Genomic DNA, 23,388 nt, shown 5'->3' with positions numbered 1-23,388 from the left:
CCAGAACATTTTATTGATAACAGTATATAACATACACTAGCAGGCAGTGGTGGATTTCAATTTTTTTTCGAACCTACTCTGTGGGTGTGGCCTCCTTTGTGGGAGTGGCTTGCCAGCCATGTGACCTGGTGGGAGTGGCTTGCCGGCCATGTGTTTTCTCTCTCTCTCTCTCTCTCTCTCTCTCTCTCTCTCTCTCTCTCTCTCTCTCCTTCCTTTTGTCTCTGTCCCTTTTTTCTTTTTTCTTTCATCTCTCTCTCGCTTTTTCTTTCTTTTTTGCTTTTTTAATTTCTTTCTTCCTTTCTTTCTCTTTCTCTCTCTGTGTGAGTCTCTCTGTGTGTGTGTGTATGTGTGTGTCTGTCTGTCAGTGGGGGGTTTCAAAAATTTTTGGAACCTCTTCTGTAGGTGTGGCCTGCTTTCCGGGTCCACTGGTGGAACCTCTTCTAACCAGTTCGGTAGATTTGACGAACCGGTTCTACCGAACTGGTGCGAACTGGTAGGAACCCACCTCTGCTAGCCGATTGTATTGTTGTGAAATGCCATGAGAATGGTAATTTTAATGTGTGTTTGTGTGTGTGTGTCTATGTGTATTATTACCTCAAGGATCTGGCGAGTCCCACGTTCTAATACCTCATGTGGTACATGGTCACATAGTATTGACCAACTAAAAGCAACAAAACAGAAGCAACTAAGACATTTACAGGAGGAGTAACTCATATTTTACTGAGGAAAAACAAGCTATTTCCCATTGAAACAGCTGCAGGCCATCCAAAAATATGCTGAGCAAATGGAAGTCTATTGTGACAAGTCAAGTGTGACATGATCATCCTAGATCCCCTTACAAAGAATTGAGTAAGAGCTAACATTCCTTTTAAATAATCCAATTACCAGTTCCTAACTCATTAAATAATTAGAAGGCTGACTAATTCGGCTCTGTATCTACCAGTAATGTTTTTCCTGTTTTAATTTCAGCCAACTTAAAAAAGAAACAGTAGGACATGAGTAGGACAAAGAACCACTTTTAGTTACTTGTAAAGCTTTCTTTACAAAACATCTGCCAATTGAATTTGATTTTCAAAAGGTAGTACTTGAATCCTACAACTGACTCATTTGGCTTTTCACTTCAACTAGCAAATACACAGGCTCATTCATATTTTTTGGCACAGGTTCTAGTGTTTAATTACGAAGTATTTAAAAAGGCTTGGCACACTTATGTTGAGAGTCAATGGCATTTTAATAATGGCAGCTTGAACCTACATCATCCACACAATGCTGCTACCAAAGAGATACAATATATTGCTGCATTAACAATAATAAAAATTACAAGTGAACAAACAAGATTTCAATCCTCAAATTCTGGTCCAGGGATATACAGTATTTTTTCACTTTGTAAAAAAAAAAGAAGAAGATTCAAATAATCATTAAAAGCATAGTAACATAGAGTTGACATTCAATCCTTGAAAATAACATTAGGACAAAGCAGGGGTGGGTTTCAGGCGGTCCCCGCGAACCTGTTGGTTGGCGAACTCAGAAGTAAGTAACTTCCGGGAACGCCGAAGGGTCCACCCCCCCGCCCACGTTTCTTACCCGGTTTTGACGAGTTCTGTGCTTCCACGCATGCGCAGGACGCATACAGTACCTGCGCGATCCTCCAGGAGCAACTGGAGCATCGCACAGACGCTAGTACGCATGTGTGCACTGCGCGCGTGCACGAGGACGCCGCCGGCCCCGTTCCAACCGACCCGGTTGGAACGGGGCGAGAAACCCACCCCTGGGACAAAGGATCTAACTATTTAAATAACACAGTGATAAAAGTGTCTATAATAATAAAAATAGTATCAGCCTAGAATAATCTAGAACAGCGGTAGTCAACCTGGTCCCTACCGCCCACTAGCGGCCGTTCCAGCTTTCATGGTGGGCGGTAGGGGTTTTGTCCGATACTGAAGGACTTTCCTTTTTTAAAATTTCATTGACTTTTTAAAAAAAATTCATAGAGTTATTTAAAAACATTTTCATTAGGTTTTCATAAAATCACTATTACTGTGGAACCGGTGGGTGGTTAGAATAGCAATAGCAATAGCAATAGCAGTTAAGACTTATATACCGCTTCATAGGGCTTTCAGCCCTCTCTAAGCGGTTTACAGAGTCAGCATATCGCCCCCCCAGTCTGGGTCCTCATTTCACCCACCTCGGAAGGATGGAAGGCTGAGTCAACCTTGAGCCGGTGAGATTAGAACCGCTGAACTGCAGATAGCAGTCAGCTGAAGTGGCCTGCAGTACTGCACCCTAACCACTGTGCCACCTCGGCTCTACCGAAAATTTCGGTTAGTAGAAAATTTTACTACTAACAGAGATACAAAAGTGGGCGGTAGGTATAAAAAGGTTGACTATCCCTGATCTAGAAAAACAAAATTTTAGATGTGGACATGTCTGTATTAAAGCAAATCCTGTTCCTAAATTATAATCGTATGGAGGAATGATCTTGAGGGATGAGTGGAAGTGAAGCTGCCTAGTAACGAAAGGAGGAGGAGGAGCCCACAGTTGCTCAATGACGGGACAATTAAAACTACAGTACATTTGTAGAATAACTTTGCAACGGAAGTTTGTTTGTGCAACAAATGAACAAACTCCCTAATCTCTCCCCAAGTGAGTTTGCTTCAATACCTCAGGCTATATGAGAAATTCTGACCCAGAAATTATAACTCTTAGCTATACTGCATCCAGAACAAAAAGTCCAGTATAAAAATGGACATCTATAATATTTGACCTCACTTTATATTGATAAATCCAATAAAATCACAAATCAAAGACATAACGTAGTTTTACTGTAATATTTATGAAACTAAGAAAAGAAAGATAATAGCAAGTGTAGATAGCCCTTGCTTAATGACTGGTTGCTTAATGACTATTTGAAGTTATGACGGTCTTGAAAAAAGCCTCTTACAAGCTGTCCTTGGTTATGACCTTCCTATGTTGTCACATCAGAGGTGGGCTCCTACCAGTTTGCACCAGTTCGGTAAAACTGGTTCGTCAAATCTACTGAACCAGTTAGAAGAGGTTCCACCAGTGGACCCGGAAAGCAGCAGGCCACACTTACAGAAGAGGTTCCAAAATTTTTTGAAACCCACCACTGACTGACACACACACACACACACTCACACAGAGAGAGAAAGAGAAAGAAAGGAAGAAAGAAATAAAAAAAGAAAAAAGAGAAAAAGGGAGAGATGAAAGAAAAAAAGGAAAAAGGGACAGAGAGACAAAAGGAAGGAGAGAGAGAGAGAGAGGGAGAGAGAGAGAGAGAGAAGAGAGAGAACACATGGCCGGCAAGCCACTCCCACCAGGTCACATGGCCAGCAAGCCACTCCCACAAATGAGGCCACACCCACAGAGTAGGTTCGAAAAATTTTTGAAATCTACCACTGGGTCACATGATTGTATATCAGGCGCTGGCAACCAAATCACATTTATGACCAGCTACAGCAGGGATAGTCAACCTTTTTATACCTACCGCCCACTTTTGTATCTCTGTTAGTAGTAAAATTTTCTAACCGCCCACCGGTTCCACAGTAATGGTGATTTATAAAGTAGGGAAGTAACTTTACTTTATAAAATTTATAAAGCAGAGTTACAGCAAACCCCTACCGCCCACCATGAAAGCTGGAACGCCCACTAGTAGGCGGTAGGGACCAGGTTGACTACCACTGGGCTACAGTGTCGCAGAATCATGTCAACATGATTTGCTATGGGTTTCTTTTTCTTTTTTCCCCAGCAGAATGCAGCAAAAAATGCTTGTTAGATGTGACAGGATTTGCTTAACAACCATGCGGTTTGTTTAATGTCACAATTTTCTGAACTACTGTGGTGATTTGCTTAATGACTGTAATGACTTACAACCCAAACGCTGGGCTGTTATCATTGTAAGTCAATGACTACCTGTGTCTTCCTGAAATGTCCATAGGTTAGGGTAAAATAAGTCAAGATGGCAGCAGCCAGGGACGTGCAGTCACTAGAGGCAGGGGAGGCGTGGCCTCACCAGTCATGAGGAAAAGGAAAGAATTTTAAAGATTTTTTAAAAAATAATTAAAGCCAAGGTAGTTGCTACCAGATTCTAAGTCACAGTGACTTGGAACAGTGCTTAGTGTTAACTATAGGAGGAGGCCAGAGAACTAGGGGCCTCTTTTGCATAAGGAATTTTTCGCCTTTTAAGAGTTAACCAAGGGTTAAAAAGCGAAGAATTCCTTATGCAAAGGAGGCACGTGTTCTCTCGCCTCCTGTAGAGGGCATTTTTAGAGGCTTTTTAGAGTTCTCTGGGAGCAACTAGCTCAGTCTGACTCAGAGCTCTGGCCTTTCATGAAACAGCTGAAAAAGGTCCGTGTGTGGGGAGGGGGGAGGAATTCAAAAAGTTTGATTGCATGCAGAACCCACATTGCCTTTTCAAACACACACACACACACACACACACACACACACACACAGCTGGATAAAAGTATATAAGCCCAGCTTCACTGAAAAGCCAACGTGGCTCCACCTGCAATCAAAGGCTCAGATCGGAAGGCAGCAGGGGAAAGGGGAGGGAGTATGGCAGAGGAGCTGCTTTCAAGCCTTTGGAAAATATATCCAATCCAACCTGTGTTTGTGTTTGTTTGAGAGTGAGTGAGTGAGAGAGGGATCCAAGTTCTCTGTGTGTCTGTTTGAGAGAGGGGGGAGGGAAGGAGAGAGGGAGGAAGGAGGCGGAGGGAGAAGAAAAAGAATGGGAAAACTTATTTTGCAAGGGGGAAAAGTGCTGTCGCTTTAAATTGGAACTGAGCATGCCTGGCTCTGGAATTCTGGGAGTTGAAGTCCGCAAGTCTAAAAAGCTGCCTCACCAGCCATAAAACTCACCGCACGTCACTTGCCAGCAGCAATGGTGGGAATCAAAGCGCCACTTTATTTTTTTTATGTTTGCAACCCCGCATTTGTCTCATTCTTTTTTAGTTGCTCTGACAAATGAAAGATGATTCCATTGTTGAAAGGCCTCAGATATTAGTGAAATACAAAAGTGTCGTGAAGCTTTTGTACCTAAGAGTTCTCTGCAACAGAAGAAATTGATGACTGTCCTTGAAAGATCGTGTCATAAGAATTTTCAGGCATTTTCAGCTTTTTATTTTAGTTGCAACAACTTATATGACCAGTCTTCTGGAAATGATTACATATAGACTGTCTCTGGTGTGCAAAACCTTCCAGGTTCACACTGGAATGGTGGATTAGGCTAAATCTCTATTCCATTTTAATCCTGCTGTGAGCAGAAGTGCAGATCAACTGTAATCTCCAATTAGACCAGCGCCTCTAAAGAAAGGGTGATTTATTCAAACCCAAATCATATATAAGATCTAATCAGGAATAGAAACAAATAAATTGCTTAGAAACAGGGGAAAAAAAGTTCAGTAGTATGTTCAGAAAATTGCTGTAATTTAAAATAGGAAATTTTCTTGAATGTGAAATAATTTCAAGTATTAAAATTATTAAACCAGTAAAACTCAGCACTGAGCACATAGATATTTGTAAGCATTGGGTCTTGGGGAAAAAAGTCTATGCCGTAAATTTAAGCAATCACAACAAAATGCTAACTGACAAAATGGCAACATCGATATGTATTAAAAGCAGGTTCTGCTTTTAATACATATCTAAATCTAAATTGATAAAACTAAATAAATAATTATTTCACAACATGAAGCAAAATCTCTAAGTGTTACATATGTGATATATATTCAAGAGTAACTAATTAAATACTATTTGCAGATGCCTCAAATTATTCAGCATGATAAAATCTCACAGTGGCAGAAAAAGCTTGTAGAACTGTTTTCTCTAAAATTGCCTGCTTGGAAGTGAAATGAAACTGAAATTTCTATTCAAGCTGGTGCAATGTGATATACATCAAGCAAGAGATAAGCATAATTATGGGTGAGCACCTGATAAGAGTCTTTCAAAAATTATAGTATATTATATCAGGAAGGAAATTTAACACTGCAAAAAAGCCTGAAAACATATTTTAATAATCCCACTCAAATCTAATTATCATAATGTTTATAATACTGCATGGAAATTCTCAAGACAGATTACAGTTCGGAAATATACAGGATATGTAAATATGAAAATTGACTGGGAGGTTGAAGAAGCAAATGCTATGATAAATGTTTGAATAACTGGGCACTTTTCATTCCGACAAGTAGTGGTCAATTTATGACTGTTCATTTAAGAACCATTCAGTTACACATTGAGAAATGTGACTTACAACTATTCCTCAAACTTACGACTATGGCATCTTTCCCACAGTCACATGATCAAAATTCTGGTGCTTGGCAACTGGCATGTCTATATGCTGATTGCAGAATCCCACTGTCAGATAATTGCCATTTGGGACCTTCTCAAGAGGCTTCAGACAAGGAAAGTCAATGAGGGAAGCTGAATTTGCTAGATGACTGCATGATTTGTTTAATGGCCATGACAAAAAAGGTCATAAAATTGGGCATGCCTCATATTCCGGTCACAAGTGTGGTGATATTCAAGGATTATTTGTAAAACATGGCAACTATATAACAGTTAGACTTATATACCACTTCATAGGGCTTTCAGCCCTCTCTAAGCGGTTTACAGAGTCAGCATATCGCCCCCACAGTCTGAGCCAGTGAGATTTGAACCGCTGAACTGCAGATAGCAGTCAGCTGAAGTGGCCTGCAGTACTGCACCCTAACCACTGCAAGTGAGAGACATTCACAGAGGAACTAAAAAACTTTTCCCCCCAAGAGGTAGAATTTGAGATTATCTAATGGCATTGGGGACGGGAGAAAATGTTTTCCTTGAAATGAAAGCTAGCTGGTGACTGGGCTGCTCTTGTGAGGAAAATAGGAGGAGGATGTCTGTTTGCCATCTTGAGGTATTTATAAGTAAGATCCCACAGATTGTCCCTCCTTCAGATGCCGTCAACCAGACAGTGTTGGCTGGCGGGCCCCCGGAGGAGAGCCTTCTCTGTGGCTGCTCCGATTCTTTGGAATCAGCTACCCTCAGAGATCTGGACCATACCCACTCTCATGGCCTTCAGGAAAGCTGTAAAAACCTGGCTGTTCCGGCAGGCCTGGGGCTGTTGACCTCACTGTTGAGGTCCAGCCTCGATTAGAATGAATGTATGTGGCGTTGCAATCTTAAACCGTTTTTTTTTCTCGTTATGTGTTCGTTATGTGTCTTTCCCCCCCCCCTCTGTTTTGTAAACCACCCAGAGTCCTTAGGGATTGGGTGGCATATAAATTTTATAAATAATAATAATAATGGTTGAGAAAAATAAGGTCACAATCATAGACATCGCAATACCAGGTGATAGCAGGGTCGCCGAGAAGGAACATGAAAAAAATCGCAAAATACCAGGACTTAAAAACCGAAATTCAACGACTATGGCACAAACCAGCAGTGGTAATTCCAGTGGTAATTGGCACACTGGGTGCTATTCCAAAAGCACTGGAATGACATTTAAAACAGTTAAAAATTGACAAAATCACCATCAGTCAAATGCAAAAAGTCGCACTGCTTGGATCTGCACGTATATTACGGAAATACGTTACGACGTCCTAGGCCCCTGGGTGGGGCCCGACTAGTAACCAATGCCAAATCCGGCGAAACAACTGGCCGCTGTGATACAATTGTATAATAATAATAATAATAATGATGATGATGATGATGATGATGATGATGATGATGATGTAACAAGGGCATGATGAAAATCTAAACAATAAAAATATAAGAAATAATTGAAAGTAGAGGCTTCCTAATACTGTATGTAGCACTCAAAAATTACTTGAATGAAATATAATAAGAATTCACTGATAAGCATGACTAAACTGTTATTTGCTTTAAAAGCTGTAGCAATGTGTCACCTACAACGAGAGTTTGCTACTGATTACAAGATCCCGGGAGCAGAGAATAAACATCTAATAATATATTTTCTTGGAGGGCTCTCAAGAAGAGCTGGCTGATTATCTCTTTTGAGGCAAGGCAATCAAGTCATTTTGTAACTGAGCACACAATTTTTGGTGTAACGCTAAGAACTTTGACGATCAAATCTTATCGTTGAATAAATTGTAAATCATAGAAGATTGACTTGTCCTCTGACAAACCTAGAAGAATGCCTACCTATGGCAACTCCAGCAGTCTATTATGTATCCATACAAGCACTTTAAATAGATATTGTTCTCTTTCAGTCAACAAAACAAACCTCAGGGTAGAGGGAATAGCACGGGGAGATTTTGCGTAGGGAAAAAGGGGCTGAGGAGACTGCTGTTGAGCTGGTAAAGACGACCAAGATTTAAAAAACAAAAGGCCTGTTGGGAAGGGGGAACTGGAAAAGGTTGGAGAGATGGTGGCCCAAGATCAATCTAGAAAGTATAGACAGCTTAACATCTCTTGTTGATTTCGTAAAGAAGAATGTTGGGTAGTGAACCTAAAATGGGCAGGGCGGGTGGATAGAGCCGAGGTGGCGCAGTGGTTAGGGTGCAGTACTGCAGGCCACTTCAGCTGACTGTTATCTGCAGTTCAGCGGTTCTAATCTCACCGGCTCAAGGTTGACTCAGCCTTCCATCCTTCCGAGGTGGGTGAAATGAGGACCCAGACTGTGGGGGGTGATATGCTGACTCTGTAAACCGCTTAGAGAGATCTGAAAGCCCTATGAAGCGGTATATAAGTCTAACTGCTATTGCTATTGCTATACAACTACATGTTGGTCAGTGGTGGGATTCAAATAATTTAACAACCGGGTCTCTGCCCTGATGACCAACCGGGTAGGCAGGGCTTGGTGGTCATGTGACTGGGTGGGTGTGGCCAACTCAACGTCACTCAGGTTGATGGGCGCTTTGCCTTAGCTGTGACAATGTGATAAGGGTTAACTGGAGAGGCAGTTTCTGTAAGTAGCGCAATAAGGATTAGGCTAGAAACACCACCAGAATGTTCCTTCCTTCCTGCCATCCTTACAGGATTAACCCTGTAAAGTGGAAAAAACCAAAAGGAGATTTCTTCCAACAACCGGTTCTCCAAGCTACTGAGAAAGTTACCAACCGGTTCTCCCGGATAGGTGCGAACCGGCTGAATCCCATCACGGATGTTGGTTCAAGGGGAAGTTGACGTTTTCTGGGTGGACCTGGTAGAAGCTTGGAGAAGACTGACCCAAGATCCAGAGAGGAAATAGGACTATGGGTCCTTTTTACTTTTTTCCAAAAGATCTCTGTGAAAGACTCAGGCAAGATAGGAAAGACCCAAGTTCTACCAGGCAGAGATAGAAAACCAGCAGCATGCCTGAAACAGGGAATTTTAGCTGCTGTGTTTAGCTTCTTACATCTCTCTCTTTATCTCTGTGAATAGAAAGTAGATAGGGCAAATGTTAAGATAAACAACAATTTGCAAAATATTTTCAGGGGGAAAAAATAATTTGCTTTAAAACAACTCAAGCAAGTGGGCAGAGGAAAGAAGAAGCAAAGAACGGAATGTAACTATCCAACTGGAAATAACTCTTGCAAAGGAAGGTGATGAAAAGTTAACGTAAATATTGGTTTAATTGCTTTCATAATAAGAAGGGAAAATTCACAAGAGGAGCTTTGTGTTATGTCCTGCATCAAATCTTACGAACCCACAGAAGGCTTTATAAAACCACATTACATATTTAACATACTTCAGATGTTCAGTTGGAGCAAATAAGGGATACAACATCAAGGCTGACTCTAGGCCTCCACAAATTTATCTATTTTGGGGTACTGGCAGTGACTGAATACTTGTCTCCCCTCATAATAAACTGTTTATACCACTCTGATTTTTGGCATATGTATACCACAACAGTGTGGTAGGACAATCACAAGATACAGATTCCAACCTTGGTGAAGAGCCTAAAGAAAAAAGGGGTGATGAGGTAAGAATTGGAGAGAGTTAAAAAGGGGAAATATCAAATATCACAGAATACATAAACATTTGTTCAACATTTGTTCAAGAGCCGAGGTGGCGCAGTGGTTAGGGTGCAGTACTGCAGGCCACTTCAGCTGACTGTTATCTGCAGTTCAGCGGTTCTAATCTCACCGGCTCAAGGTTGACTCAGCCTTCCATCCTTCCCGAGGTGGGTGAAATGAGGACCCAGACTGTGGGGGCGATATGCTGACTCTGTAAAACCGCTTAGAGAAGGCTGAAAGCCCTATGAAGCAGTATATAAGTCTAACTGCTATTGCTAACTGCTAAACAAAAATCCAGAAATACCAACGGGTTTGAGGGTTAATGTCAATAAACAAACTTAAAGAAATATTTCAAATCACATTGAATGTATTTCAGAGAAAAAAAACTGTATATATTTGCAACCAAAAGCAGAATAGGCTTACAATATCGGGTTGCCCTTTGGAATAACTTCGATAATTAGCTAAGTCCATGGAGAGCTTTCTAAAACAATGATGGAATTAAGACACTACTGTATCGGGATTGCAGAAACACAGATTCCCACTAGATTTCCTGCCTCACCCCTCTTATTCTTTATTTTCAGAAGATTACAAACTGTACAGTATCAAAATATTTTTTTAAAAAATAAATATATTGCAATCAGATAAATAAAAAAATACCTAACAATATCATTGTATACTATAAAATATCATAAAAATCTATACCAAAGATCATTTCAATTTCAATTTTAATGGATTTGTATGCTGCCCAATCTCGGAGGATCATATTGCTTCATCCTGTGAATATCCCAAAGGTGGTTTTTCAAAAGGCAACTGGACTTTGCTTTTCCTTGAAGACATTTTGCTTTTCATCCAAGAAGAGTCTACAGTTTTTAACTGAAGAACTGAAGAAACTTCTTGGATGAGAAGCGAAATGGAAAAACAAAAAAACAAAATCCAGTTGCCTTTTGAAAAAGCACCTTTGGAACAAACATGACTGAGAATTTCCACTGTCATCCTTTGACTATCAGAAAATATTGTCTTTCCCAGAATAGAAAAGTTGCACATTTCCAAAAGTCCTTAATATTTGGAATAGTGTAGTGTCACTTTTCCTATTTTTCAGTATAATTTTCTCTTGGCTACCCGCTATGCCCAGTATAACTATAGTTCCTCAAAGACAATCAGATCCCAGAGTTTTGATTATATAGATAAATCCTCCACTTACAACAATTAGAACCAGAATTTCCATTGCCAAGCAAGGTGGTTGTTAAATGAGTTATGCTGGATTTTACCACCTTTTTTTGCCGTGGTTGTTAAGTGAATCATTGCAGTCATTAAACAAATCCGGCTTTCCACATTGTCTTTGCTGTTTGGAAGCCAGCTAGGAAGGTCACAAATTGTGATCACATGATCCCAGAATGCTGCAACTGTTGTAAATACAGGCCAATTACCAAGTGCCCAAATTTTGATCATAGCAATAGCAGGTAGACTTATATACCGCTTTATAGGGCTTTCAGCCCTCTCTAAGCGGTTTACAGAGTCAGCATATTGCCCCCAACAACAATCCGGGTCCTCATTTTACCCACCTCGGAAGGATGGAAGGCTGAGTCAACCCTGAGCCGATGAGATTTGAACAGCCGAATTGCAGAACTGCAGTCAGCTGAAGTAGCCTGCAGTGCTGCACTCTAACCACTGCGCCACCTCAGCTCTTACACGTGACATGTGACCATGGGGATGGCACAACAGTTATAAATGTTAGTTATGAGTCCCTTTTTTCAGTATCGTTGTAACTTGGAAAGGTCGCTACATAAATGGGTGTAAATAAAGGACTACGTGTACATTCAACATCACATTATCTTTGATGTTGAGAGGCTTTCCCATATAATCTACCTCAGTGGTGGGTTTCAAAAATTTTTGGAACCTCTTCTGTAGGTGTGGCCTGCTTTCCGGGTCCACTGGTGGAACCTCTTCTAACCGGTTCGGTAGATTTGACGAACCGGTTCTACCGAACCGGTGCGAACCGGTAGGAACCCACCTCTGATCTACCTGTGCACATTAAAAGACTATTCCAGAAAAGTACCAGGTACATCCATACCACATAGATCGATGTTCCTGAAAGGTTTTTTGTATGAAAAAAGAAAAACATCTATTCTTTTGAATGCATTCTTAAGGAGTCCAATACACTCTAAGTGCAGTTTTTTTTCTTTGATGAAGCAATTTTATTCTCAAATCCACTGATGCCATTTTAACATTATTAAGGATATGCAACTACTGATAACAGCATTAATAGAGAATCTGCATCTTTAGAGTAGAACACCAGGTACAGAAATCTGTATTGCTACCTAATGGCTGGTTGCGTATTTGCAGCCCAGATATAGCTGACTGTTATCTGCAGTTCGGCTGTTCAAATCTCACCGGCTCAAGGTTGACTCAGCCTTCCATCCTTCCAAGGTGGGTAAAATGAGGACCCGGATTGTTGTTGGGGGCAATATGCTGACTCTGTAAACCGCTTAGAAAGGGGTGAAAGCCCTATGAAGCAGTATATAAGTCCAACTGCTATTGCTATTGCTATATAGTAACCTAGAACTATTACAGTAAGCTTTAAATACATATCTCTGTTGAAAATAGTTAGTTCTGAATTGGTAGATAGTCATCATTTATATTTGGCATGCTCAAAGCAAATAATCATTCAATCCAATCTAAAGAAGCTGTTCACACCTTTAAAAATAAGTCAATCAACCTGTTGATAATCAGTTAAAGTATGACAAAACAAAATAACCACATGAAGAGCAATTATTAATCCAGGAGAAATTACCAATTACCTCCCACAGACCCATTCGATCCCACAGATTAGGCCTCCTCCGTATTCCATCTGCCAGCCAATGTCGGCTGGCGACTACTCGGAGGAGGGCCTTCTCTGTGGCTACCCCGGCCCTTTGGAACGAGCTCCCCGTGGAGATTTGGACCCTCTCCACCCTTCAGGCCTTCCGGACGGCCGTGAAGACCTGGCTGTCCCAGCAAGCCTGGGGTTGAGTTCCCCCCCACCCCCCACTCGAATTTGCTTTGTCTGTTGTGCTTTTAAGTTGTTCGTATTGTCTGATTGTCTTTGTCTTACTTTTTGTAATTTCCCCTCCCTTGGCTTTGTTCAGCCGCCCCGAGTCCCTTCGGGGAATAGGGCGGCCTACAAATTGAATAAACTCTAAACTCACTCTAAACTCTAAATGGGTTTGTTAGAGAATCAACATCACAAAACCTAAGTATTATGAAAAATTAAAACGGAAGGCACGTTTCATTGAAGATTTTTTTAAAATTACTGATGTCAATGAAATCAAACAAAGGAGTGGATAAAACTGAAAAAGAGCAATTGGCAATAGAAAGATTACAAGTAGACACATAAATAAAATATTTAGTTGTAGTAGAAAAATAATAATCAGTAACTGCTATTAGAAAGTAGGGTGCCAGGCAGAGCAGAGTTAAACTACAGCTGTTGAAAGAAATGAGTACTACAGAAATAGTAGTGGTGAGAGATTTAAAAGCAACGAAGAACTGAAATAATCCTTGGCTTCAATTGAACCATTAACTTCAAGCTTCAAACACAATTATTTCTCAAGGAGGTGTTAAACAATCGTATGAAATAGGAAGTGAAGAAAAAGTGAAGAGGGTTGAAAACACTGAAGGATTGGAATAAAGGATACTTCATTTATATGTCATAAAAACCATGTTTTTAACAAAAAAAAATATACATCAGGCTCAAATTGTGACATATAATATGGCCAGGGAACAACTTTTTTTTTTAAATGATGACTGTATGAAATTCAAGAGGCACGGAGGACAGAGTAATGATGACATGATGTCACCCTTTCAGTATTAACAAAGTGCATTAACCTTAGCAAATTGCTCAGCCTGCTTGCTTTAACCTTGATTTGAGCAATTTGCCATCAAAGTTCAGTGGTGTAGTTCAATAAGGCCAAATGCAGCTCAGAGGTGACTATAATTGCTTGAAGAGGAGGATAAGATGATAGTTACATAACAGAGGTCGGTTCCTACCAGTTTGCACCTATTAGGTAGAACCGGTTCGTCAAATCTACCGAACCGGTTAGAAGAGGTTCCACCAGTGGACCCGGAAAGCAGGCCGCACCTACAGAAGAGGCTCCAAAATTTTTTGAAACCCACCACTGGTCCTTGGATATGATTATTCTACACTATCATGCTCATATTTATAAAACCCAGTGCCTCTGTGAAAGGTAAGGATGACTCCTGCGTTTGTGGTGCAACCAGAACATTGCGTGTGTTGAAGTTGTTTTAACGCAAACCAAAGATGCCTTTTAAAAAACAAGTTTGCATCATATTCTTATGCATGCCAGTGCTGTGGGTGAGGTAATTTAAGGTGGTTCTGACAAGTGTCGTCGGCATCTTCATATCCGGTCACATGGGCGGCAAACCACTCCCATCCGGTCACATGGGCGGCAAGCCACTCCCACAAAGGAGGCCACACCCACAGAGTAGGCCCGAACAATTTTTGAAACCCACCACTGTTACATAGATATCCCTTCCATTGATACAAAACTTCAAATACTTTTATTAATCTAACAATAACTATAATAGGTGTTAAACAAATAAATGTTTAAGTGTTAACATGCAAATGTTTCTATTTTCTCTTTTCTATAAGCATTTGATATCACCGTGTTTTAATTGCCATACTTGTTGATCATTTGGATAGCTTTCCCACAACAATAAGAAATCTTACATATAACAAAGCAATGGAAGTCAGATTTAATGTAGATTTTAAACAATCTGAATTTAGAAAGTTGTAGCATCCAAAACTGAACATTCTGAAATAATAACACATCAAAATTAACATGCTAGGCATGCTTCAGATGACTATAACAAAAGCTCTTGTGTTTTCATCAGCATGTAAAACTTTCATCCAAACCTTTAAACATACTACCAATTAACAACAAGTACTATTTCTCAGATATATTGAGGGGTTTTGTTCTTATTGATTCTACACTGCTTACATTTTTCCTGTTTGCCAGTGAGTTTTGATATATTATCTCAAAATAATTGATTATATTCTCATGGATTATAGGTGTGTGGATGATACATCCAGCCATATTTAGATTAAGATAGACTAAAAATTCTTGTCAAGGGAAATTATATCAGACGTAAATAAACTTTTGAACATGAACAAAGAATGTGATATTATGCTAGTTACTGCACAACAGACTTTTTAAAAATCATACAACTAGCTTAGGAGAGGCTATATTAAAAATAATAATATTCCATGTATTATCAGAGTTAACAGCTAAACAGTTGTGTGTAAGATTAAATAGTTAAATCTGTAATTGTAAACACTTACTTTTAAACTCTACTGAACAAACCTCAAATGTCCACTTTTTACAACTGCATAGAAAGTCCCAGGGAGTTTTATCTCACCTTGTTTACATCTCTGCTAAATCATAATATGGGTTAGGCAAAAGCACGTATCTTTCACAAGCAGGGATATTTAGCAAACTATTCTGTTGTGCAATCTTGGGAGCTCTGGCCAATTCTGGGAAATACAAGCCAAAGTCTATGGAGCACATACAACACTGAATAACTCAAGGATGAAAGCTTTCTATAATGCTTCAGTAATTCATGGGAGTAACCCAAGAATACAATCATGTTTGTTTCTAGTTAGGCTGTATTATTTTATATGACTAAATCTATCAATCCCATTTAACTCAATGCAACTTAATTTCATGTACACAAATGGATTTTAAACTGTACTAAAGACAAAAATTAAACATTTCAGATGACGGAAAAACTTTGAGTCTCTGATCATTAATTTTTTTTCCACCCAGTAAGATTTAATACAGTGCTGGTGACCAGTTTTGAGCTATTAGTATATTATTAGTAATAACATTACTTCAAATCCTTTCCCTTGTTCCACCTGCTCTATATTTTGCATATTAAGAGTTTCCAGTTGGAAGAATGACCACGGAGCATGGCAGCCTAAATAGATCTTGTAAAGATAAAGCTAATTTTGTTAAAGTCCTTCAAAAATAATCTCAATTGATACTGGCTTTTGTTCCAGGAAGCACTATCACAGTTCACAAGAAAAAAATACACCACATTCCTGTCTTTGTCAAATAATCATATTACTAAGAATGTTATAAGCATTCAGCAGAGGTTTTGTTGCCATGAATTCAAATGCAAATTTCATAATGCTATAAAATCGAATGCAAACATACTTTGCTTTTACTGATGTGAGTTTCACATGCAGTATATTTTTTTACCTAAAGTGGGCCTAACACAAACTACACAGACATGAAGAATAACTGTATAAACACTGTGCACTGTAATCTTTTCTTTTTCCTAAACTTCCCTTAAACCGGGATAGATGAACTATTGTTTTTTTTAGAAGAAGAAGATGAGCAGATAAATGCCAGAAAAGTATTTTAAATCACAGACCAACGGTTTAAATATCATAGCATCCCTGAAAAGTAGTGTCCCTTTGGCAAGAATAATAAAAATAAACTTGGGGCAAAGAAGAAAAGAAACATCCACTTTCTAATTAAAGAGTTTACAGTGCAATGCAATTAGTCTTAAAAATAGCCCGAGGACTTTATAAACAACACAATGGCAATGCTGTCTTATATGTGATTTCGAATTTCTGCACACACACAAAAAGAGAGATAGAGAGAGACAGACATGAAGAATAACTGTATAACACTGTGCACTATAATCTTGTCTTTTTCCTAAACTTCCTTTAAACCAGGGTAGATGAACTATTGATTTTTTTTTAGAAGAAGATGATGAGCAGATAAATGTCAGAAAAGTATTTTAAATCACAGACCAACAGTTTAAACATCATAACATCTCTGAAAAGTAGTGTCCCTTTGGCAAGAATAATAAAAAATAAACTTGGGGCAAAGAAGAAAAAGAAACATCCGCTTTCTAATTAAAGAGTTTACAATGCAATGCAATTAGTCTTAAAAATAGCTCTAGGACTTTATAAACAACACAACGGCAATGCTGTCTTATGTGTGATTTCGAATCTCTGCACACACAAAAAAGAGAGAAAGAAAAAAAACCCCATGACCTACTTCTTCTGATCACTTGGAGACGGACAGGAACTCAAACAAACGTTCCCAATGAGAAAACGAAAGTAAAGCAGGGCTATCGGAAGAAGCATCAGGAGAGGCCAAAAAGGAAGAGCAAACTTACTTTTCATAAACAAACTCCTCGTCCGTACAGAAATAGTGCGTGTTGACGGTGCTTTTGGGTCTGTTGCGCAAAGTAGCAAAATAAAGTCGATCTGAAATACAGGAATTTGGGGGGGGGGGGGAGAGACAGGGACCAGAGGTGTTGAGGCTACTCAAGGGTCCGGTCTTTTTCCCAAGACAAGCTGATCTTCACTTCTCGGTTATAAAAAGGCCACCCACCGACCATGATAACTTTCAACGGGAAGCCTTCGGGCTTCATTTAACTGCAGGCACCCAAACATCTCCGGGATGTCGAGCAAAGCGCTCGGGTCAAGCTATCCTTGGGAGACGGATAGATCCGAGATTTGGGGGGGGGGGGGGAAGGGCTTCATGCCTACGCAGCTCGGGTTCCTCCACTCTTTTTTCCCCCAACGCCTCTTAACACTCTTCTTGCCCAAAGTTTACGCGATTCGGGGGAATCTAACTCAACCCAACTCAACCCAACTCAACTCAACCCAACCCAACTCAATCCAACTCAACCCAATCCAACCCAACTCAACTCAACCCAACTGATCCCTTCGGGGCGGCTAGGCAGGTGCTTGCAAAGCATGCAAGTCAACCGCTGGGGAAGGAGGAGGGGAGGCGGGAGAGTGAAAGTTACGAGCCCCGCTGCTTGCCGCCACCCGGCCTCCTCTCCCGCGCTCACCTTTGAGCAGCTCGGAGGCGCCCAGCAGCTGCTCCGAGCCGAAAGGCGGGCTGGGTTCCATCCTAAAGAGGGCGCGGAGGTGCGCGGAGGCGCGGGACGACGCGTCGGTGCTCATGAGCGCGGCTCGGAACGGCGAGTTCTCCGGGGGTGGCGGTGGTGGCGGTGCCGGCGGCGGCAGCAGCAGCAGCAGCAGCAGCGATGGCGAGAGCCCCGCCGCCCAGCCGGATTCACCCAAAGCGGCGCCAGCGGCAGCAGCAACGGAACATGCTCGGGGAAGGGAGAGCCGGAGCCGGCTGCCCGGGTTTGCGCTCCAGCCGCCGCTGCCGCTGCTGCTGCCGCTGCTGCAGCCACCCGAGACTCCTTCCCCTCCGCCGCCCGCATGGGATGGGGAGTGAGCCCGCGAGAGGAGGAAAAGGAAAAGGCGACGGCGGCTCCGGGACCCAGCGAGCCGCGGGAGTGGCGGAGGAACCGGCCGGAGGGTGGGGTGGAAAGGATTTCTTCGCCTCCGTCCCGCCCTCCGGCGGCTTAAAGGGGCAGGAGCCGGTTACCAGGCAGCGCGGCGCTGCGGTGGCAACCACGTTACCACGGGCTTTGTTACATACGCACCTGGGGCTCGGGCCGAGAAGCGAGACGCCTCCAAAGGGCTTGTCCCCGAATGGCACCTGAGGCCGCCTCGCCTCGTTGCCTCCGCCCCGCCAGGCTGCGGGGAAAGGAGCAGCTCCGCTCTCCGCTCTCACTTTTCTCAGCCTACGCGCTATTTGTCTCTGTGTGTGTGTGTCTGTGTGTGTGTTTAAACCATCGCCTTGTGCGAGAATTGATAGGAAATAAAAGGCTGAAATGTTTTTTTTTAGCTTACTTATCTCCCCAATATGCAAAAGATCACTTGGAGTTAAGTAAGATCTTTAAAGGATATTTGCTCTCTCTCTCTCTCTCTCTCTCTCTCTCTCTCTCTCTCTCTCTCTCTCTCTCTCTCTCTGTGTGTGTGTGTTTGTGTGTCTGTGTGTGTGTGCGCGTTTAAACCATCGCCTTGTACCAGAATTGATAGGAAATAAAAGGCTGAAATGTTTTTTTTTAGCTTACTTATCTCCCCAATATGCAAAAGATCACTTGGAGTTAAGTAAGATCTTTAAAGGATATTTGCTCTCTCTCTCTCTCTCTCTCTCTCTCTCTCTCTCTCTCTCTCTCTCTCTCTCTCTCTCTCTCTCTCTCTCTCTCTCTCTCTCTGTGTGTGTGTGTGTGTTTGTGTGTCTGTGTGTGTGTGCGCGTTTAAACCATCGCCTTGTACCAGAATTGATAGGAAATAAAAGGCTGAAATGTTTTTTTTAGCTTACTTACCTCCCCAATATGCAAAAGATCACTTGGAGTTAAGTAAGATCTTTAAAGGATATTTGCTTTGTGTGTGTGTGTGTGTGTGTGTGTGTGTTTAAACCATCGCCTTGTGCCAGAATTGATAGGAAATAAAAGGCTGAAGTGGTTTTTTTTAGCTTACTTACCTCCCCAATATGCAAAAGATCACTTGGAGTTAAGTAAGACCTTTAAAGGATATTTGCTATTTGTGTGTGTGTGTGTGTGTGTGTGTGTGTGTGTGTGTTTATGTGTCTGTGTCTGTGTGTGCGTTTAAACCATCACCTTGTACCAGAATTGATAGGAAATAAAAGGCTGAAATGTTTTTTTAGCTTACCTCCCCAATATGCAAAAGATCACTTGGGGTTAAGTAACACCTTTAAAGGATATTTGCTATTTGTGTGTGTCTCTGTGTGTGTGTGCGTTTAAACCATCGCCTTGTACCAGAATTGATAGGAAATAAAAGGCTGAAATGTTTTTTTTAGCTTACTTACCTCCCCAACATGCAAAAGATCACTTGGAGTTAAGTAAGACCTTTAAAGGATATTTGCTATTAGTTTGTGGGGGGGGGGGGGGGTTTAAAACCATTGCTTTGTGCTAGAATTGATAGGAAATAAAAGGCTGAAATGGTTCTTTTTTAGCCTACTTACCTCCCCAATATGCAAAAGATTAAAGGATATTTGCTATTTGTGTGTGCCAAATTTCCTGGCAGTTAGAACAATTAATCAGTGGAACAACTTGCCTCCAGAAGTTGTGAATGCTCCAACATTGGAAGTTTTTAAGAAGAGGTTGGATAACCATTTGTCTGAAATGGTATAAGGCCCTGTGGCAAACTTATGACACGCGTGTCAGAGGTGGCACACAACGCCCTCTCTGTAGGCACATGAGCCGTCACCCCAGTTCAGCTCTGCCGTGCATGCCTCCTGCTGGCCAGCTGGTCTTCGAATCTCTGCTGCACAGGGGCGTGGCAGGGTGCATGTGGGGGGCCCACACATGCATATGGAGGGGGTGGGGAATGTGTGTGTGTGTCCTGCGCATGTGTGGGGGCATGTGCAGGGATGCGTGGGGACGGCACATGCATGAGAGCCATGCACACATTGCATTTTGGGGGTTTGGGTGCACATGCACTTGGGGCACCCGGTCCAGAAAAGGTTAGCCATCATTGGTATAGGGTGCCTAAGCAGGGGGTTGGACTAGAAGACCTCCAAGGTCCCTTACAACTCAGTTATACTATTCTACATTACATCATAGCATGTTGTGTGAACTAACCATCACATTACATTACACTAAGGTGGTTTCTTTAGAGTTAGTATGTTATATGAACATCGCCATTGTAATTTATTAACTGTATAAGTACAAGGGCTATAATGGTTTGGTTTGGTTTATTGGATTTATATGCCACCCTTCTCCCAAGGATTCAGGGCGGCGTTCAACATTAAAAAAACACATACTACAAAAGTTAAAATAAATTTAGATAAAGTATCCAAAAAACAAACTCAATTAAGATTAACAATAACATTTAAAAGAAATTCGATTAAAATTAACAATAATCAATCCTTTATTTTGTTTTGTTCAGGCCAGGCTGGCTTGCTGGAAAAGCCAACTTTTTAGGGCGCGTAGGAAGGACCGGAGGTCGGGGATTATACGAAGCTCTGGGGGCAGCTCATTCCAGAGGGAAGGCGCTCCCACAGAGAAGGCTCTCCCCCTGGGGGGTCGCTAGCCGACACTGTCTGGCCGATGGCACCCTAAGGAAGCCAACTCTGGGATCGCACTGGACGGTGGGAGGCTACCGGTGGCAGTAAGTGGTCTCGTAGGTATCTTGGGCCTACAATGGTGTTTAAAATAATTCAAAGCCATATCTGACTAAAAACATTTTAAAAATGAAAGGTGAAAAAAAGAGTTTTGGGGTGTTTTTTTTATGGAAGCCTAACATATTACAATTTCATAATGCTACTTGCACATGTGATGAGATAGAATTGGGGGATGTGGAGGCTACAGTGGCTACACAGGATATGTCAATGGGCTAGAATTTTTCACCCCTGCTTTCAAACCATTAGCCACTTATTAATAGAGTAACAACTAAGGGAGATGGTAACACAGTAACAATCACACACACACACACACACACACATATATGTTGTATTTGTGCTGATACATAAATAAAGGGAGACTAGTATAGATCTATTTCAAGCTATTTAGCTCTCATCAGCTAACCATACCCTTACTGGGATTCGAACCTGGGCTGTATTATATATTAGGCAGATGTGTTAACCACTAAGCCACAAGGTTCTCCTCCTTTATCAGCTGAGCCAGGGAAATAGGTATGTATTTAGAAGGGAAGCAGTGGGCTTCCTCCCATGTTTGGGCATACCGGGGGTTGTGACACTAAATACATACATACACACACACAAACACACACACACACATATATATATATGCTGTCAACTGGCTTCTGTGTTCAGCCTTGAAGAGTAGAGAAGAAATACAACCTTTTGACATTAGGGATATGGTACTACGATCTTACAATTATTACTAACTACTAAAGAAATTACTTTTTTCAAACTTTTTATGAAGACCTAAATGGAATGATAGCAATAATATTTCTCTTAGGATACAAATGTTGGAAAGTATTTTTAACCCATAGTATTGGAAGATACTGTATTCTGGGTGTTATTCCCAAAGAAAACCTCAGAGGAACCTAGCAGATTAAAAATTAAAATTATAAAGAACTTTTCAAGAACTTACTTATTTTTCCCTTAGGCCTTCCAAATACTTGTCTTCAAAATGTCAGTTACAAACTGACCAGCATAAGCATTAAGAATACTGATCAGGCACAAGAATCTAGGTTCTGTGGCATCTGATTGGTTCAGGGCAAACATCATTCTATCTTAAAGTAATAATTTAGATGGCGAAAACAGTAATATTCTTAATCTGAATGTATCAATGAGTTCACATTATGGAGAAGGCAGTGGAAATGGATGGTTTACAAGGACATTTCCCCCAGAAAACTTGGTTCTTGTTTTATTTAATTTAATATTATAATGAAATTAATAATTACAACCATTTTCAGATTCAACTATTAAATATTACTTTCAAAAATATTTTTTCTTTTATTCTCTTTGTTCGGTTATTCTACTGCAGCCATCAATTACATGGTTTGTTTCATATCTGTCAAAGATAGCAGTTAACATTCCGCTTGTGATTATTGTACAGCGCGTTGAACTCGTGGCACGTCAAAACCGCGGTCCACTAAAGCGCGCCCGATTAAAGCGCGTACGTGACGTCATCAGCAGCGCGACAAGAAAGAAAAAGGGCACTTTAAAAAGCGCTTTTAAAGCAAGCCGATTCACATAAAGGTAAGGGTTAGGGTTAGGGTTAGGGTTAGGTTGAGGGTTAGGTTAAGCGTTAGGGTTAGGTTTAGGGTTAGGTTAAGGGTTAGCGTTAGGTTTAGGGTTAGGTTAAGGGTTAGGTTTAGGGTTAGGTTAAGGGTTAGGTTTAGGGTTAGGTTTAGGGTTAGGTTAAGGGTTAGGCTTAGGGTTAGGTTAAGGGTTAGGCTTAGGGTTAGGTTAAGGGTTAGGTTTAGGGTTAGGTTAAGGGTTAGGTTTAGGGTTAGGTTTAGGGTTAGGTTAAGGGTTAGGCTTAGGGTTAGGTTAAGGGTTAGGTTTAGGGTTAGGTTAAGGGTTAGGTTTAGGGTTAGGTTAAGGGTTAGGTTTAGGGTTAGGTTAAGGGTTAGGTTTAGGGTTAGGTTAAGGGTTAGGCTTAGGGTTAGGTTTAGGGTTAGGTTTAGGGTTAGGTTAAGGGTTAGGCTTAGGGTTAGGTTTGGGGGGGTTAGGTTTAGATTTCCGCGTTAATTTTAAGTTTACCGCTCACAGCGTGCTGAAACCAAAATTTATATAAATAATACTATATTTATAAAAGAATGTTTGCAAGGCTATCCTGATTGTTCCACGTATCCCAGCTCAAACTTCTTTTTAAATTACCTCTTAGCAAAATCTTAGGAGTGCCATCTGCTGGTCTATTGACAACCGGGCAAATTATTTAAGTACAGTAATGAGGCTCGTGATGCACTTCCATTCATTATTTTCCCATCTAAAATGGGTCAACAGCACTGTGCCGAAAAAAAAACCCGCTTCCATGGATTTAGTAAGCAGGCTAAGATTCTTTTCCTCCCATTTTAGGATTATCCACAATAAATACAAGGACTTTAAGACATGCCGAGTTT

General features: G+C 41.1%; 1 protein-coding gene across 4 annotated transcripts in view; it reads right to left on the bottom strand.

Annotated features, from left to right (window-relative positions):
• CDC14A (cell division cycle 14A) overlaps positions 1–18,277 on the bottom strand; it is an 84,188-nt gene extending 65,911 nt beyond the window's left edge. For 2 of the 4 annotated variants that reach the window (XM_087719235.1, XM_087719232.1), the window contains exons 1-2: positions 17,823–18,277; positions 17,139–17,229 (exon numbers count right to left, since the gene is read on the bottom strand). In XM_087719235.1, the coding sequence (XP_087575361.1) occupies positions 17,139–17,229; positions 17,823–17,937 (206 nt within the window). In that variant the 5' untranslated portion in view covers positions 17,938–18,277. The remainder of the gene's footprint in view (positions 1–17,138; positions 17,230–17,822) is intronic. The other 2 variants (XM_087719236.1, XM_087719233.1) reach the window with 2 other exon arrangements.
• Positions 18,278–23,388: the final 5,111 nt, after the last annotated feature.

The sequence above is a fragment of the Thamnophis sirtalis genome, unplaced genomic scaffold (genome assembly GCF_051295495.1).
Source record: "Thamnophis sirtalis isolate CommonGarterSnake01/CBP01778 unplaced genomic scaffold, rThaSir2_p1.2 scaffold_7, whole genome shotgun sequence".
NCBI classification, from domain to species: Eukaryota; Metazoa; Chordata; class Lepidosauria; order Squamata; family Natricidae; genus Thamnophis; species Thamnophis sirtalis.
Note: the sequence above shows the minus strand (reverse complement) of the source record. Positions and strands in the feature narration are given on the sequence as shown.